At 41.8% G+C, this 16,749-nt stretch overlaps 2 protein-coding genes across 2 annotated transcripts in view; one reads left to right on the forward strand and one right to left on the reverse strand.

The window, feature by feature from the left end:
• The first annotated feature begins 102 nt into the window (after positions 1-102).
• On the forward strand, positions 103-8,990 carry TSPO (translocator protein). Its single transcript, XM_081957501.1, has 4 exons — positions 103-194; positions 3,886-4,078; positions 7,127-7,265; positions 8,677-8,990. The coding sequence occupies exons 1-4, from the start codon at positions 188-190 to the stop codon at positions 8,845-8,847; spliced, it is 510 nt and encodes a 169-aa protein (XP_081813627.1). The 5' UTR covers positions 103-187; the 3' UTR covers positions 8,848-8,990.
• Positions 8,991-11,255: 2,265 nt separating this feature from the next.
• Positions 11,256-16,749, reverse strand: part of TTLL12 (tubulin tyrosine ligase like 12) — a 29,722-nt gene continuing 24,228 nt past the window's right edge. Inside the window, exons 12-14 of the mRNA XM_081956890.1 lie at positions 15,788-15,856; positions 13,718-13,856; positions 11,256-11,944 (exon numbers count right to left, since the gene is read on the reverse strand). Of these exons, the coding sequence (XP_081813016.1) occupies positions 11,793-11,944; positions 13,718-13,856; positions 15,788-15,856 (360 nt within the window). The 3' untranslated portion in view covers positions 11,256-11,792. The remainder of the gene's footprint in view (positions 11,945-13,717; positions 13,857-15,787; positions 15,857-16,749) is intronic.

The following is a 16,749-nucleotide window of genomic DNA, read 5'->3' on the forward strand; positions in this document are numbered from 1 at the left end:
ACTTCATTAAATGTGATTAAAAAAAGAACGTCATAATGGCAGCACCGCCCCAGTACAAGGGTGTAGCTTCTAGCAACCGGCCCCCATATATATGTGGGGCATTCCAAGCCGCACCCCAATTTTTCCGAACTGCCAGTAGGAGAGGCATTCATCTCCTTCAGCCGTGACTTGGAGGAGGGTGGCAGCGATGCCAGGTAAGCTATTTTCCTCCTGGTGGTCTCCAATCTTTGACTCTTGCAGTGAAAGGTGTGCCTGCCCACATGTTTTTTTAAATTCCTCAATCAAAAAAGACTTCAAAAGTTTGGCCAACTAAAAGAAGTGGGGAGAGGTCCCCTTTCAGTCTGCCACAGATCTCTCCAAGCATCCTGGAGTCCTTCAGGTGTTCCTTCAATTGTTCCCAATGGGCTATGTAGCCACATTTGCTGTGTATTTTAGGAAGTGCTTACAATCTTCTGCAAAAACTCCTTGTAAAGTACTCTAGCAGGGTCTCCTGGCCCAGAAAAGGTACGCTTATCTGTATGATGTACCCAGAAGGCAATTAACCGAGAAATACTCCAGATTAGATGTTTTAGCTGGTAATACAAAAAGCAATGGGGATGAAGAAAAGGGATCCTTCCACCAGTGGCTTTTTGGGGGAGACAAACCTCACTTCTTTTAGGGAGGCTTCCAGGTACTGAAACACTTCAAAGGTAGTTTTGCCTAGCCACCTGTCAAGCTCTCGACAGCCAAATAGCAATAGACTATTATATATGTCACAACCATGTGTCTCATAGAGGCTTCTATAACCAGATTGATTAGAAGATAAGCAATTATAATAGGTGGCAGAAATTGCAGGCTGAATACTTCCACTTTCCCCTAGAGCCTTATGTAACCCTCCTAAAGAGAGCATATTTCATTCTCTTGGTTTGAAAAAAGAGAGAAGTGTGCCGAGATTCTGAATTTGCAGTGTTTTTCAAAAGCCTGTGCTTTTTCCTGGGCACTGAAAAGACCTTAACCTCAGCCTCAGTTGTTCTCAAATACACCTTGTGCTGGGATGGGGGATCACCTCTCCAAGGACTAAACTGAGAAGTTGAAAAAAAAACTTCAGAAAGAAGGCACCGGCAAATCTTTTCTTCACGGTTGCCAAGAAAACTACAGGAGCTTGTCCATGAAATCACCAAGAGGTTGACTCAAGATAGTCTTTTAAAAACTGAATACTGTATGTTCTTTTTTAGTATCTAGATGGGAGACCACCAGGAAAAAATACGAATATAATGGCATATAATTTCCATCAGTATGTGAACAATACTATATAATTACAAGGAAAGCAACGTAGGAGATTTTATACATATTCTAACTGATCTCCAAATGGAGATTGGCTGACTGGCAAACATTATAAACATTTTTATTATTGTAATGATTAATCCCTGGCTATCTGAACAGAAGCGAAGAGCTGGATTGTTCTGTTCTTTTTTTTAAAAGTGTTTTATGCTGGGTTCTAAATCTCTTGCTTTCTCTGGATGGGTCAACATAAAATGTTTGTGTATGACTGATTTAAAATACTCTTAAGGCTTAATTGTTCAAAAACTGAACTTTTGGGGAATTCTTTAAAGATTCATATTACAGTAAAGAGAGCTAATTCTCTTTATCAGCTACTTAATTTTTAAGAAACGTGGATAAATAGTCCCCCCTAGAAGTAAGGGATGTTGTTGTTAGTTGCGAAGTCATGTCTCACCCATCGTGACCGCATGGACAACGTTCCTCCAGGCCTTTCTGTCCTCTACCATCCTCTGGAGTCCATTTAAGCTCATGCCTACTGCTTCAGTGACTCCATCCAGCCACCTCATTCTCTGTCATCCCATTCTTCTTTTGCCCTCAATCTTTCCCAGCATCAGGCTCTTCTCCAGTGAGTCCTTCTCATTAGGTGGCCAAAGTACTTGAGTTTCATCTTCAGGATCTGGCCTTCTAAAGATCAGCCAGGGTTGATCTCCTCTAGGACTGACCAGTTTGATGCCTTGCAGTCCAAGGGACTAGCAGGAGTCTTCTCCAGCACCAGAGTTCAAAGGCCTCCATTCTTTGGCGCTCAGCCTTTCTTATGGTCCAACCTTCACAGCCATACATTGCAACTGGGAAAACCAGAGCCTTGACTATACACACTTTTGTTGGCAGGGTGATGTCTCTGCTTTTTAGTATGCTGTCTAGATTTGCCATAGCTTTCCTCCCCAGGAGCAAGCCTCTTTTAATTTCTTGGGATGTAGGTAATATATAAGGATATAAGTATGGAATATACCACTTTAAAAAAGCAAAACATGGCTCTTCTTTCTAGCATTTAATGAAACGTCCCCAAGGGCAGCTGGGACCTTAATAAAAGGAATATGTTAGGCACACCCTGGTTGTCAGAAACTCTTTCTAACAACTAGAACAGAAATTGCCCAGGTGCAACTGCAACAATTCCAGATGCCTCTAGGTAATCCTGAACATTTATTCCTGTCAATGACTGGGTTCATCTAGCATATTAAATAGACTTTTCAGGAAGCCATTCTCTTGAGCTCAGGCAAAGAACTAGGATATAAACCTTGGCCTATAACAACAGTGTCATTCTTGGGCAACAAGACAGCATTTTTGCCACTGCCTTGTCCTGGGATGTTTTTTCAATGTCCTGGTCTAACCTAGAACCTGGTGATTTCCCAACTTGTTTGAAACCAGCCAAGTTACTCTCCGCCAAAGTTCCCCAACCTTTCAAGGTTGGCAGCCTGGAGCAGGGAGGAGGGGATAGTTTTGTGGGAGAGGCAGGTGCGCATGCATACGAGAAAACCCATTGCTCACACGAGTGGGTCCACGGGTGCCCATGGCACTCACACGAGTGAGGCCCCAAGCACCCACCACACTCATGTGAGTGGAACTGTGAGTTCCTGTTATGCTCACATGAGGGGGGCTATGTGCGCACTCACATGGCTCAGTTGTGAATAGGCCGCGGCCCGGTAGTTGGGCCACAGCTCACAGGTTGCGGACCGGACCTTTGCTCTACACAACTCGTGAATCCGTACCTGGTTTGGTTGGGCTTACTCAGTGCAAAGATGCCATTTGTATAAGTTGAAAATCTGGGTGCGTCTTATACACTGAATACAGCATTTTTTGCCTCCTGAAACCCTGCCCCCTTTACCAAAATGGCCGTGCATAGCCTTTAGGAGGCTTTCAGAGGGCTCCTGGGGGTTGGGGAGAGCAGAAATGAGTGAAAAATGGGCCATCTTTTGCTCAATTTTGCCCTCCCAGCCCCCAGGAGCACTCTATAGCCTCCATAAGGTTATCCATGCCTTTTTTTTGACGAAAAACGGGCCCGTTTTTGCAAAAAACAGGCTATTTTTTGCTTGTTTTTGCGCCCCCCCCCCCACTGCCCAGGAGCACTCTACAAGCCTCCTAAGGGCTATTCATGCCCCCTTTTTAAAAAAAAGGGTCAATTTTCATGAAAAACAGGCTGTTTTTTGGGAGGTTTGCATAGTGCAAAACCTTTTTTTTTAATTTGCCTTTTCAAAACCTTGCTGCGTCTTATACTCCAAAAATACGATATTTACAAATCTAGCACTGACCCGTCTGACAGCTGGCCCTTTTATAGGGAGCTGTCAGATGGCTCGGCCAATCGGCTTTGATTATTTCCCCGCTGGAATGGAGCCCATTTCTTGGCTGTCAGTATGTAACGCTTCCCCTGGAGTGGGGAGGGAAGAAAGATTTTACAGTATCCTTCCCCTGCCATGCCCACCAAGCCATGCCCACCAAGCCATGCCCACCAAGCCATGCCATGCAACGGTTCTAAGTCTTCCTTTAATGTGCTGTTTTCCTGGCTTTTCTTGAAATTGTGCATTTTGCAAAATCTATTTTCATTCAGTTTTCTATGTGCTTTCATTTCAGGAGCCATAATGGAAGGGATTTCATCCTGGATCCCAGCTATTGGCTTCACAATCTTGCCTAATATAGGGGGTTTTTTGACAGCCCCAATAGTCAAGAGGGCGATGAAGTGGTATAGATCCTTGAAGCTGCCGCCCTGGCGTCCACCCAACTGGTTGTTTGGACCTGTGTGGGGAATTTTGTATACATCAATGGGGTAAGCATTCTCTTTATTTGGTTAATTACAGAGCAATTTGTCTGTCATGGCGAATCTCTAAAAATTATGTCCATGTGGTTAGCTGATGTCAGTCCATGGAGTAAAAGTACCCAGCTTTTAACTGACGTCAGTTGAAGCTGCTGCCCTCCATTTAATTACTCAATTAAACAAATTTGTAGGTCAGCCTAGTTATTCTAGGAGACTCACCAAGGGCTAAATTAACACTCAAGGAGAAAACAAGTAATTACAAGCGACAATACTAAATTCTCACATTGGGGAATTGTGGCATCCTGAATAGTTTGGAGTCAGATCATCTTTTCCTCCCATGTTTTCTTGCCCAGATGCTCAGGAGACCCAAATAATAGGTTACCTCATCCAAGAAGAACTCACTTTGAACTTCTTTTCAGTCCCAGCTTCTGCCAACCTAGCAGTTCGAAAGCACGTAAAAATGCAAGTAGAAAAATAGGAACCACCTTTGGTGGGAAGGTAACAGCATTCCGTGCGCCTTCGGCATTTAGTCATGCCAGCCACATGACCACGGAGACATCTTCGGACAGTGCTGGCTCTTCGGCTTTGAAATGGAGATGAGCACTGCCCCCTAGAGTCGGGAACGACTAGCACATATGTGCGAGGGGAACCTTTACCTTTACCTAAGTTCTTTGCATCGTTATTGCTTTCTGTTGCCTCTTTGTTCCGATTTTAATTTTCAAATTTTAAGGATTGTTACTATGTTTTGTTTCATTTTTTTCACTTTAGTTTTGGGGTAAGCCCTGTCACAGGTCCTTCCTTTAACTCACATGCAAATTATTTCCCTACTGTGTAAAAAAAAAGTCAAGTCCCCTTTGAGATAAACTCAACTCTTGCTAATTTAATGGATATATCCAAGCTGCTTGCTTGGATGTTTTGTGGCAGTCTACTCTAAAGTCCTGGGATTTCCTAAATATAGTAATCTCCCATTCAAGTATTAACCAACAACCCCTGAATGCTAGGAGTTTCAAGAAGGGTTTTTTGTCAATCCTACCTGAAAATTTTAGGGTTTGAAATTGAAACGAAGGAAATGTTTCTTCATTTCTTAAAGGGGTTGCTTGTCTTCGAATGCATCTTTCAGCACCATCTAAAGGGGGAAAAACCCCTGAAATGATGTCATCTAAAAGAAAATTTATTTCATTCTTTTTCAGATAGGCGATCTCCCTTTACTGTATGTCTAGATAAATTCCATGTCAACATCTGATAAAGGATTAAATATATGCACCAAGGCCACATTTTAAGGGACATCCCAGTTCAAAATGCTCTATTTTTCAGTTTCTATATTTAGCTGAAATCATAATGCGCTTCTCACCCTACCCAATCCTGGCTCAGCTGACAGCATCTAGCTGGCAGGCTGATCTCAAAAATCTTAAGAAGGGTTAGTCTTATTTAATATTGGATGGAAAAGTACTAAGCTAGACTGGGAGGCTGTGGGAAATGAGTTTCCTATGGCTGCCTGGACAGGTTTCTACAAAGACCAGTTGAGTTTGATTTCAGAGTGCCTTTGATCTTAGCTGATCTTGAAAAAACAATCATGGTCGGGCTTAATTAGTGGTTCCCTGGAAAATCAAAGAAATGCCAGGGCTTAGACTCCACAGAGAGCCCCAGGAAAACGCCATGTCCTTGATTAACTTGGTTATTATTACGCAAATTGCAAGACTATTGCATATGTAGGAACAGAATTGAGTTTGGAGATTTGTGATTGTGGAGAAGAAATATGATACCAGCATTTTTCTAATGAGTTGTAGAAAAAAGAATGAAAATATCTCTTTGACGTATATTCCATATACATATATATATTATACATATATATACATATATATATACATGTTTTCGTAGATTTTCACGGGTGTAGGTATGCTGGTTTTGTTGTATTCGGGTCTTTTCCCGTGTAAGGTTGAGATTGTCTTTGCAACGTTTCGGCAAGATCTCACTTGCCATCTTCAAGCGTGGGCTTAAAATTTTAAGCCCACGCTTGAAGATGGCAAGTGAGATCTTGCCGAAACGTTGCAAAGACAATCTCAACCTTACACGGGAAAAGACCCGAATACAGCAAAACCAGCATATATATACATACATATATACATATACATATACATATACATATATATATATATATATGCTGGTTTTGTTGTATTCGGGTCTTTTCCCGTGTCAAGTTACAACTTTACACGGGAAAAGACCCGAATACAACAAAACCAATTGGAAGTATCTTCACGACGTTTCGATGAAGTCTCATTCATCATCTTCAGGCTGCTGCTTCCGGCTTGGTGCTTCCAGGAGCAATGTGAGATCTCAGCCGGTTCCTCTTTTTAACTGCCAGTGGGGGTTTGTGCTGATTGGGTGGGAGCTTGGCTGCATTCTGATTGGGTGGAGGTGTATTATATATATTATATATATATATATATACATATATATATATATATTATATATGTGTGTGTGTGTGTGTGTGTACACACACACACACACACACACACACACACACACACACACACACACACACACACACACACACACACACACACACACACACACATATATATATATATATATATATATATATATATATATATACATATACACACACACACACACACACACACATATATGGCTCTGTTTGTGTCTGTGTGTCTGTGTCTGTGTGTGTATGTTCCAGCATAACTCTGGAACACCTCGAGCAATTTCAACCAAACTTGGTACACAGATGACTTACTCTCTGGAAACAAATACTGTAGGTGTGTGTGTGTTCTGTTAAGATACAGCCTGTTGTGCCTTAAAATGGCTTCTACTGTACAGCACAGAGGAATTGCCATGGTAACGGCTTCAGAGTAGTCCACAAGGGGGTTCCCCCTGGTAAGGGGAAAAATCTAACATTAGAAATTACGTTTGGTCCGGATATTTGTGAATGTCTAATACAGGATTGGGATAAACAATACCTGGGCAATGCCGAGTTAACAGCTAGTTGGTCTTAAAAATCAGTATATGTGGTTTATTTTCTGACTGTATCTTCCATCCTTATAGATATGGATCTTACCTGATATGGAGGGACTTGGGAGGTTTCAATAAAAGGTCATTTGCTCCACTGGGACTATATGTGGGACAATTAGCCTTAAACTGGTCATGGACTCCCATCTTCTTTGGACAACGCAGAATAGGACTGGTAAATATATGCACACTGTACATGTCATTTGGCTCATTGGAGCCTTGAGTTGTGTGTCTGTGGGGGGGGGGGGGAGAGGGGTTCAGGACAATACAACATAAAACAATTTATGTGCCACAATACTATTTATTGCAGAGCTTGGGGAAACTGAGTTTCCTTTTATAAACAAACAAACCTACCTACCTACCTTCTGGCCTGTCACTCAAATACTGCCAATAATGCAAAATATGTTCTGTCTACTAAGGAACAGTTATGGAAAACCCAACTTTTAAAATATTATATTTTTCAGAGTATAAAACGTACCTCCACCCCCCAAAAGTGGGTGAAAATTTTGATGCATTTTATAGAGAGAATACGGGCCTGTCTTGGGGGTCCGAAACCTTCCGCGTGTCATGTTTTCGCCCTCTCCAACTCCCAGAAGCTCTCTGCAATGCTCCACCTATCCCATTTTTGCCAAAAACGGGCCTGTTTTTTGGGCTCCCAGACCCTCCGCGCATCACGTTTTCGCCCTTCTGGAAGTCTGGAAACTAACCAAGAAGAGAAGCAACCTGGAATTAAAGAGAAACTTCCTGACAGGGGGAACAATTAACCAGTGGAATACCTTGCCTTCAAAAGTCAATGGGTGCCCCATTGTGAAGGCTTTTAAGAAGAGACTGGACCGCCACTTGTCTATAATGGTCTCCTGCTTGAGCAGGGTTTTTTACTAAAAGACCTCCAAGGTCCCTTACACTTCTATTATTCCATGTTGTATGTTCTAAAGGGCATGGCAACTTTAATGTATTTCCAAAAGCACCTTTTCCATATACACACAGCAGGGAAATGCACACACCTGAAGTTTACTAAGGCTTGTGAGATTGTGCACGTCATTTCCGGTGAAGTGGGAGTGAAGGGCCACCTCTTTGTAAACCAGCAGGTGAGAAATCACTTTGGCACAAGCAGTGGTCTGCATTTGCTGATTCTATGCCCCTTGAGACCTTCCATCCAATGCGAAAGGCAGCCTCTATTCAATTCTTGGGTTGCTTCCAGGTGGCTTTCAATTTTACACCCTCTTGCCTCACTGACACAACTTTTGTGGGTCTCCAGGAGCTCAAAACGACATAGCCAGCACTGCCTCTTCCCACAACCATTCTGGGATTGAGTTGAGAGAAAATGAGTGAGGGACCAAAGTCCCCTAGCAGCTTCTCTGGGACCAGCCCAAATTCCTCCCGATCATCTCCCACTGGCCTTTACTTAAATTGGCTGCTGTCTCAGCTCCCTTTCTCCCAGCTCTGTCCACCCATTGGGGGACCCTGCAGTGATCAGTGCAATGCCACCTGTCAGGAGAGAATGGTGACAAAACAAATGTACTGTAGCACTGTTCTTTCTTACTTTTAATTCAAGAGTAAAATATATCTTCATTTTTCTATTTCAGGCGCTGGTCGTCCTATTTCTTATTACAGGAGCAGCAACGGCTACAACGGTGTCTTGGTATCATGTGAACAAAGCTGCAGCATGTTTGATGTATCCATATATAGCTTGGTTAACGCTTGCCTTTCTGCTCAATTACCGCATCTGGAGGGATAATCCCGATAAGAGAAACTAGGGTGCAGTTCTTTTAACTATAGATTTTCCAGTTAAAGTTTCACCATCATTAACTGCAGTTATATAATCCCACTATTCCATTGTTTGACTTAGTAGATCATGTTAATAGAGATTTGGGAAATGAAATAAAAAAGGGGAAACTGAGTCCGTATCTGTAATCAAGTTGATATTAAGCCCACAGAGACTTCTATACGAGCAGAAGCAAAGTGCTGCCGGAGACTGTCCAGGCCGAAAATGGAGTGGTGGTAGGGGACAGTGGTGGGATTCAATTTTTTTTACTACTGGTTCTGAGGGCATGGCAGGGAAAGGATACTGTAAAATCTCCATTCCCACCCCACTCCAAGGGAAGGTTACTGCAAAATCCCCATTCCCTCCTGATCAACTGAGACTCGGGAGGCAAAGAATAGATGGGGGCATGGCCAGCCAGAGGTGGTATTTACCAGTTTTCCAAACTACTCAAAATTTCCGCTACCAGTTCTCCACTGCTCAGAACCTGCTGAATACCACTTTTTTGGGGGGGGGGGATTTTGGCCGGCAAAGTGCTGCAGGAGGCATCTGTCCCGTCTCCCATCTCCCCACCCCACCCCGGCCGACCCACAGAGGACTACAATGCTAATCTGGCCCATGAAGAAATCAAGTTTAACACCATTGCTCTAAGCAAACGTCCCCATGAGAGCACTGACTATTTCTACAAGGAATTCTCCTTATGGGGCAACTGTGTGCAAACCAAATTCATGAGTTTTCTAAGGAGACGTAAACAATTCATCTGGTTTATCAAGACCACAAAATGCAGAAGGTTCCATTTTGAGCATCTGGGCATCATGCTGTCTGATCCAAGTGATGCATCCAGTCCAGGTTGTTTCGAACACCTAGGAAAGTTCAACAACAACTCTCTCTTTGGTAAAGGCGCCCAATATATGCCAGCTGTCACAAACTGTTTTGAAGCCAAGATGTTGGCACGGCTCCTATAGGAGCTCAGTTAAACCCAGACACCAATTATGATAAAATAATCAGGATCTAAACCATCTTCTTAGGAAAGATACACTATGTTGCCAAAAGTATTCGCTCACCCATCCAAATAATCAGAATCAGGTGTTCCAATCACTTCCATGGCCACAGGTGTATAAAACCAAGTACCTAGGCATGCAGACTGTTTTTGCAAACCTTTGTGAAAGAATGGGTCGCTCTCAGGAGCTCAGTGAATTCCAGCATGGAACTGTGATAGGATGCCACCTGTGCAACAAATCCAGTCGTGACATTTCCTCGCTCCTAAATATTCCACAGTCGACTGTCAGCTGTATTATAAGAACGTGGAAGTGTTTGGGAACGACAGCAACTCAGCCACAAAGTGGTAGGCCACGTAAACTCATCCCACATCAGTGTGTGACCTCACAAATGCGCTTCTGGAAGAATGGTCAAAAATTCCCATAAACACACTCCTGAACCTTGTGGACAGCCTTCCCAGAAGAGTTGAGGCTGTTATAGCTGCCAAGGATGGACCGATGTCATATTGAACCCCATGGATTATGAATGGGAGGTCACTGACAGTAAGTTCATATGCGAGTAAAGGCAGGTGAGCAAATACTTTTGGCAATATAGTGTATTCCGAGTGGTGAAATGTGTGACCTGGTCAGAAGAAAGAATTCTACATTCAGGCTCTTTTGGCAAAAAAAAAAAAAGATCCTAAAACAATTCAGAGTTTAAAGAATCTGTGCTTTACCAATTGCAAAGCAGACCAAGCATGTTCACAGGTCTTTTTTTAACTCCCCAGAATGATCTGTAAAGAAATGAAAAGAAACGGCTCTTATAATGGCATTACCGTATTTTTCGGAGTATAAGACACACCAAGGTTTTGAAGAGGCAAATTAAAAAAAATATTTTTGCACTCTGCAAACCTCCCAAACATGGTGTTTTTTGCGAAAACGGGCCTGTTTTCTTAAAAAAAAAAAAAGGACATGAATAGCCCTTAGGAGGCTTATAGAGTGCGCCTGGGGGATGGGGGGCAAAATTGAGCAAAAAACATCCCGTTTTTTGCTCATTTCTGCCCTCCCCAGCCCCCAGAAGCACTCTAAAAGCCTCCTAAAACTATGCATGGCCATTTTGGTGAAGGGGTTGGGGTTTCGGGAGGCAAAAATTGCTGTATTCAGTGTATAAGACACACCCAGATTTTCAGCCTCTTTTTTGAGGGGAAAAAGTGCATCTTATATTCTGAAAAATACGGTAATTAAAAGCTGACTGGTGGACATGCATATATTTAATATTGGCAACTGAGCCATTGTTTGAATTTTTCATCCTAATGGAAACATCTCAAAGAAACATCTTTGAGATATTTTGAGAGCACCTTTGGCTTTTCCCACTGCATCTTTATCTTAAAATTCAAATATTGGACGTGACATCAAAGTCAAAGTATTCATACTTTGCTGGTAATTCTTTATTTTAAAAAAATGAAATAACATTGGTCATATGAGCCAGCTGAAGCTTTTGAGATGATTCTTTCATATTATTATTATTTAAGCAAAGCATCTTAAAGGAAGGAGGTGAGAACATAATTCCATTGGATAAAATAATGGCTTCAATTACATCAAATGCAGTATAGCAAGAAAGTAAAGCAGGCTGAAAAACGCTGTACAGATATACTTCCACAGGGAAAAAATAAAATAAAAACGTGCTAATTATAGCAAAAAATAAAAAATGAAATCGGTTTGCAACTAAACTTCAGTGATCTTCAATATATATAAAAGCATCCTTTGTGAAATCGACAAACTGAGCAGACTGATGCGAATGTTTTCAAAAGCAAACTACTTCTTGCATGTAAATTACACATATTTTCTATATGACACAAGGGACATTTTGCTCTGGCCGACGGTAAAGGAAAAAAATATTTGCACAAGCAGCTCATAGAACTGAAATATACCATTCTTAACTACCAAATTATGCTAGGTGGACCTAAACAATAGAAGTCACATGGCAGTTGTTGGGCTCATCCAAAAACAGAGTAGAGAAAACATCATTGAAGAACGAAGGATGATATTTGCATGCTCTGTCACAATCAGGGTTGAAATTCACCTCTAGTATCTGGGGTTGCATATGTTGCTTCCCTAGAAGACAGATAAGTACAAAAATACCAGGTGAATTATATAAAAAAAGGAAAAGCAAGCAGAAACTGGTACTAATCGGAAACGGGCCAATCAGATGAAGCCTTCCTCTGCAATTCCCTAAGGAAGAAGCCCTCCCCCCCAATCGATTTTCCTCTTGTCACAGCGCTGCAGAAGGAATCCTTTCCCCTCCCCTTTTCCTGGAACAGAAAATGCCTTTCTCTAAATTGCAGTAGCTCAGGTGTCAGGCCTGCAAGCCATCTTTTCTTTTGAATCTTTGGCCTGCTACACTTTCTATTATTCTACTATGCATTTTCTATTGCGGGAAAATGGGAAGGGGGATTGTAAGGCGTTAGATGCGATGTAGCCATAACAAAATTCTTTCTAGAAAGCCAAGGTCATCTTTTGTCTTTGCACCTGACCGGGACTGGATGGATGGAACTGCCAGCATGGCAGTGGGAGATTGGACCATGTGATGGACTTGTGGGTGTGGGAGCACGATCTTGAACTTTCAACTGGGTGGGGAAAACTGGGAAGATTTCAGATTAGGGTTTTCCCAGATATGCCAACATGGCTCTCTTAATAAATTGGAACTTTGAGGACTCATTTGCTTTGGACTCTGATTTACTTTTGGATGCTATTTGGAACCCTGACATCATGGGTGTCAAACCCGCCACATCACGTTGCCGTCACATGAAGTTTCACAACTTTTTTCCCATTTGTGGAGCTGGGGAGGGTGTGGTCTATGCGTGATGCATCTGGCCTAAAGGGCCGCCAGTTTGACACCCCTGCAATCGCCCTCCTTTTCACTGTCAGAGACCTTCAGGAACTTCTTTGGCTTGGGATAGTTTCAGCCAGGCCTTGCACAGGCCTCGGCTCATTTCTTCTGCAGCTAACAAGGCTGTCCTGAAGACCTCTGTAGCCAATAGCAGAGCTTTGGTGGGAGTGAAAGGGGAGTGGAGTTTGCAGGAGACAAGTAGTTTGATTTGTGACTCTCCGAGACTCCTTGCCAAGTTTTGCAGATATTGGCCTGGCAGCTCTCCAAGCCAGAGAAGGTCTGTGACAGTAAATCCTCCCTTGAAAGACTTTGCTGGATGTGAATGAGCAGAACTCATGGTAAATTAATAAAAGGGGTTTTTGTCGGGACAAGGAGTTTGCTTTGTGCAACTCTCGTTCAGAACAGACCTGGCTGCAACTATCCGAAGATAAATAGGAGGGCAGCTCCACCCCACCTCCCATCCTCACCCTAGCTTAATTTTTACCCGTGCACCCTAGAGTAGCTGGGGTCTTAATTAGGGCTTATTTTGGGGGGGGGGTTATATTGGGCGCACATATAAAAATCAAGCTAGGACTTACTTTCTTGTGTTGTATTTCCAGGAAACATGATAATAACAGGAATAAATACCCCGCCCAGATGGTTGGGATTATATTCCAGTTTCAGAGGTGGGTTCCTACCGGTTCAGCCCGGTTCGGCTGAACTGGCAGTGGTATGCTGGCCTGGGTCGCAGAATTCGCAGCGACCCAGGCTGGCCACGTCCCCGGACCAGTTCCCGCCGTCGCCTTTTTTGGGAGTTCTGTGTATGTGCAGAACAATTTTCATTGAACTGGACATACGCGCAACAGCGTGTGCCCAAAGCGTGTGCATAAGCGAATCGGCAGTAACGCTGGCTAGGACCCACCCCTGACCAACTTTATTTATTTTTGACACTTTGTTGAGTTTCAGAACAGTACCCCAAACCGTCTGTGGGTAGAATGAAACAGGCGCGAAAGACTCACCGTTACCAGATGGTTCCCATTTCAGCATCAGGTCAATGGCATAGACAGCTCGTGAAGACGGATAATCACAGATGCCAAGGGGTGCCGGCTTGGCGCAAGCTGCTCGGAATAACTCAACAAATGCCTTAAAGATGTCTTCCTGAGGACAAGAAGAAATGCAGAGGTTGATGCACCTGGGCACTTTTTCATGTTTAACAATCAAGAGGGGTTAAAACACGACTTGAGATAGGATGGGTATCTATGCATTTCCTTTTGCAAAAGGACAAGCTGCCAACACTGACATGAACTTCTTGACATGAACTTCTCCGACAAGAATTCCCCAGAGCTCCAACCAGCATGACCTCCCCCCCATGCGAAGTGGGGATTAGGAGAGCTGGAACCCAAAACTTCTGCTAATGCTGATGTAGGGGGTATTTGAAGCAAGAAACAGCCTATCCCTTGGTTTTGGTCAACCAAACTTGGTACACAGATGATTTACTCTTTGGAGAAAAATAGTGTGGTGGTAAGACACCCCTAGGGGTGTGTGTTCTGTTAAGATGCAGCCTGTTGGGCCTTAAAATGGCTTCTACTGTACAGCGCAGGGAGTTGCCATGGTAATGGCTTCACAGTACTCCACAAGGGGGTTCCCTCTGGTAAGGGGGAAAACCCAACATTAGAAATTAAGTTTGGTCTGGACATTCTCCCCCTATAAATAAATACCCGTGCAATCCTGGGTTATAAGCTAGTTTATTGATAAAACTATTTTAGATTTAAAAAATAGTTTTCTTTAAAACAATGTAGTGTAGGGTAGCAATAACATCTCCACTTGGGATGTCATCAAATTTGTGATCTTGTAGATATGGAGCAAAACCTAGTGTGTATCACTACCCCAACTGTACAAACTAAAAGAGTGGATTTATTTTGGGCAACACAGTTTTTTGCACACACCCACACACAAAACATGAATAGTGTGGCATCTGGGTATTGTTAGTTTTGACACGTAATAATAGTTGTAATATTGATAATATTAGTTACATTAATAATACCCATATAATTATAATATTATAAATATTAAAAATGAAGTTATTAACACGTTAGTATTTGCTCCATCAATGCATATAATCCTACATCATTTCAATATATCATTCAATATTTTAATACACAATACTAATAACAATAGTAATATTGTTTAAGTATACATAGTAAAATCATCTTTCAACGTTTACCTTTTACACCTACATATTCTTTTTCAAATATTGTATAGGAATATGCATAATAATATTTTCCCCCTTTCTAATTTCTACCTCTATTCTAATTCTTAATAGAACAAATCTTATATTAGGAAGTATTCTATTTCGAACCATCATCTCTTGCCCGTTTTAGTATTTCAATTCTTGTGGTTTTTTTTTGACATGTCTCCCATACTTCTCCCTTGGGATTTTGTATCTCTAGGCATCATTTGTATTTGATCTAAGGGCAATACAGATGGTCCTTTGTTTAATTGACCATTTGTTCAGCAACTATTCAAATTTATGACGGCACGGAATAAGTAGTATGCATAGTCCTTGACTTATGACCGTTCATTTAGCAATTGTTTGAAGTTCTGACTGGTCCTTGCGCCTGGGAGCATCACAGGGGGCCACGATTCAGGCGCTTGGCAATCAGCATGAATTTGAGACAGCTGCAGCATCACTTAATCACATAAACACCTGCCAGCTGACTTTTGACAATCTTTTTTTTTGAAGACTATGTTTTTTCTTCTTGCAGTTTTAAGGTATGGTCTTATTTTTTTAGCCTTTTCCCTAATTTTGTAGCCTTGGGATCCTTCTTTCTTTAAAGAGTCCTTTTATATTAATTTTTTAAAGGATCTTTTCAATACTGCATCATTTGCGTCCCTTCTTTTAAAATTAGACTTCCGCTCCCTCTTGTGGTTAAAGTTGAAATGATAATTAAAAGTTTACTTTTGCTTATTTTTAATGACTTTTTAAACTTTTAAATTTAATGGTTTTTATTCAAATTAGATTTTAAGTCATTTGTAACAGCAAATGGAAGCAAGGTAAGAAAAAAAAAATTAAATCAAAAGTAACTTACTTCAACAGTTTTCCAAGAATATTCTGAGTACTGCTTCTCAAAAAGTGGAATAAATTCATTATAATGGATCTGCAAATAAAAAACAGTTTGATTACTATTTTCTCCCTGGCTTTTATTTTAACCTTCTGAGGTAGAATTTCTTCTTTCCTCACTTGTTCTATAAAAATCTGAAAGACTTACGAAGAACATCTAGCATTTCAAGCAATGAATCTCATGGCTGATTTCGAAATGCTTACTCAATGTTATTAATTTTACAATACAATACAATAGCAGATTTGGAAGGCACCTTGGAGGTCTTCTAGTCCAACCCCCTGCCTAGGCAGGAAACCCTATACCATTTAAGACAAATGGCTATCCAACATCTTCTCATAGATCTCCAGTGTTGGGGCATTCACAACTTCTGGAGGCAACTTCTGTTCCACTGATTAATTGTTCTAACTGTCAGGAAATTTCTCCTCAGTTCTAAGTTGCTTCTCTCCTTGATTAATTTCCACCCATTGCTTCTTGTTCTACCCTCAGGTGCCTTGGAGAATAGTTTGACTCCCTCTTCTTTGTGGCAGCCCCTGAGATATTGGAACACTGCTATCACGTCTCCCCTAGTCCTTCTTTTCATTAAACTAGACATACCCAGTTCCTGCAACCGTTCTTCATGTTTTAGCCTCCAGTCCCCTAATCATCTTTGTTGCTCTTCTCTGCACTCTTTTTGTCAGTTTGTCCAAAGATTAAGGCAAAGAAACTCAGCTTGGTCAATCAGCCTTCCTTTCATCGTAACATTTGGCTGTCTCATTACAGATTAACTGTACTGTGCCTCAACAAGTTTTTCTTGGAATGTGTATTAAAACTTGTTTAGCACACTCATTTACTCAAATATCAATCCATACTGTTGTGTTATGAGAAACAATACAAACTACAATTCCTGGAATGATATTTTTTAAAGCTTTGGTAGATATTTTACACACGTG

The sequence above is a fragment of the Natrix helvetica genome, assembly GCF_964273705.1.
Source record: "Natrix helvetica genome assembly, chromosome: 6".
Taxonomy (NCBI): domain Eukaryota; kingdom Metazoa; phylum Chordata; class Lepidosauria; order Squamata; family Natricidae; genus Natrix; species Natrix helvetica.

What these genes read in the sequence shown, in the direction of transcription:
- TSPO (XM_081957501.1), top strand. An exon ending in ATTTTGTATACATCAATGGG is followed by an intron (nt 4,079 to 7,126) that starts GTAAGCATTCTC and finishes CCATCCTTATAG; the next exon opens with ATATGGATCTTACCTGATAT. An exon ending in GACAACGCAGAATAGGACTG is followed by an intron (nt 7,266 to 8,676) that starts GTAAATATATGC and finishes TTTCTATTTCAG; the next exon opens with GCGCTGGTCGTCCTATTTCT.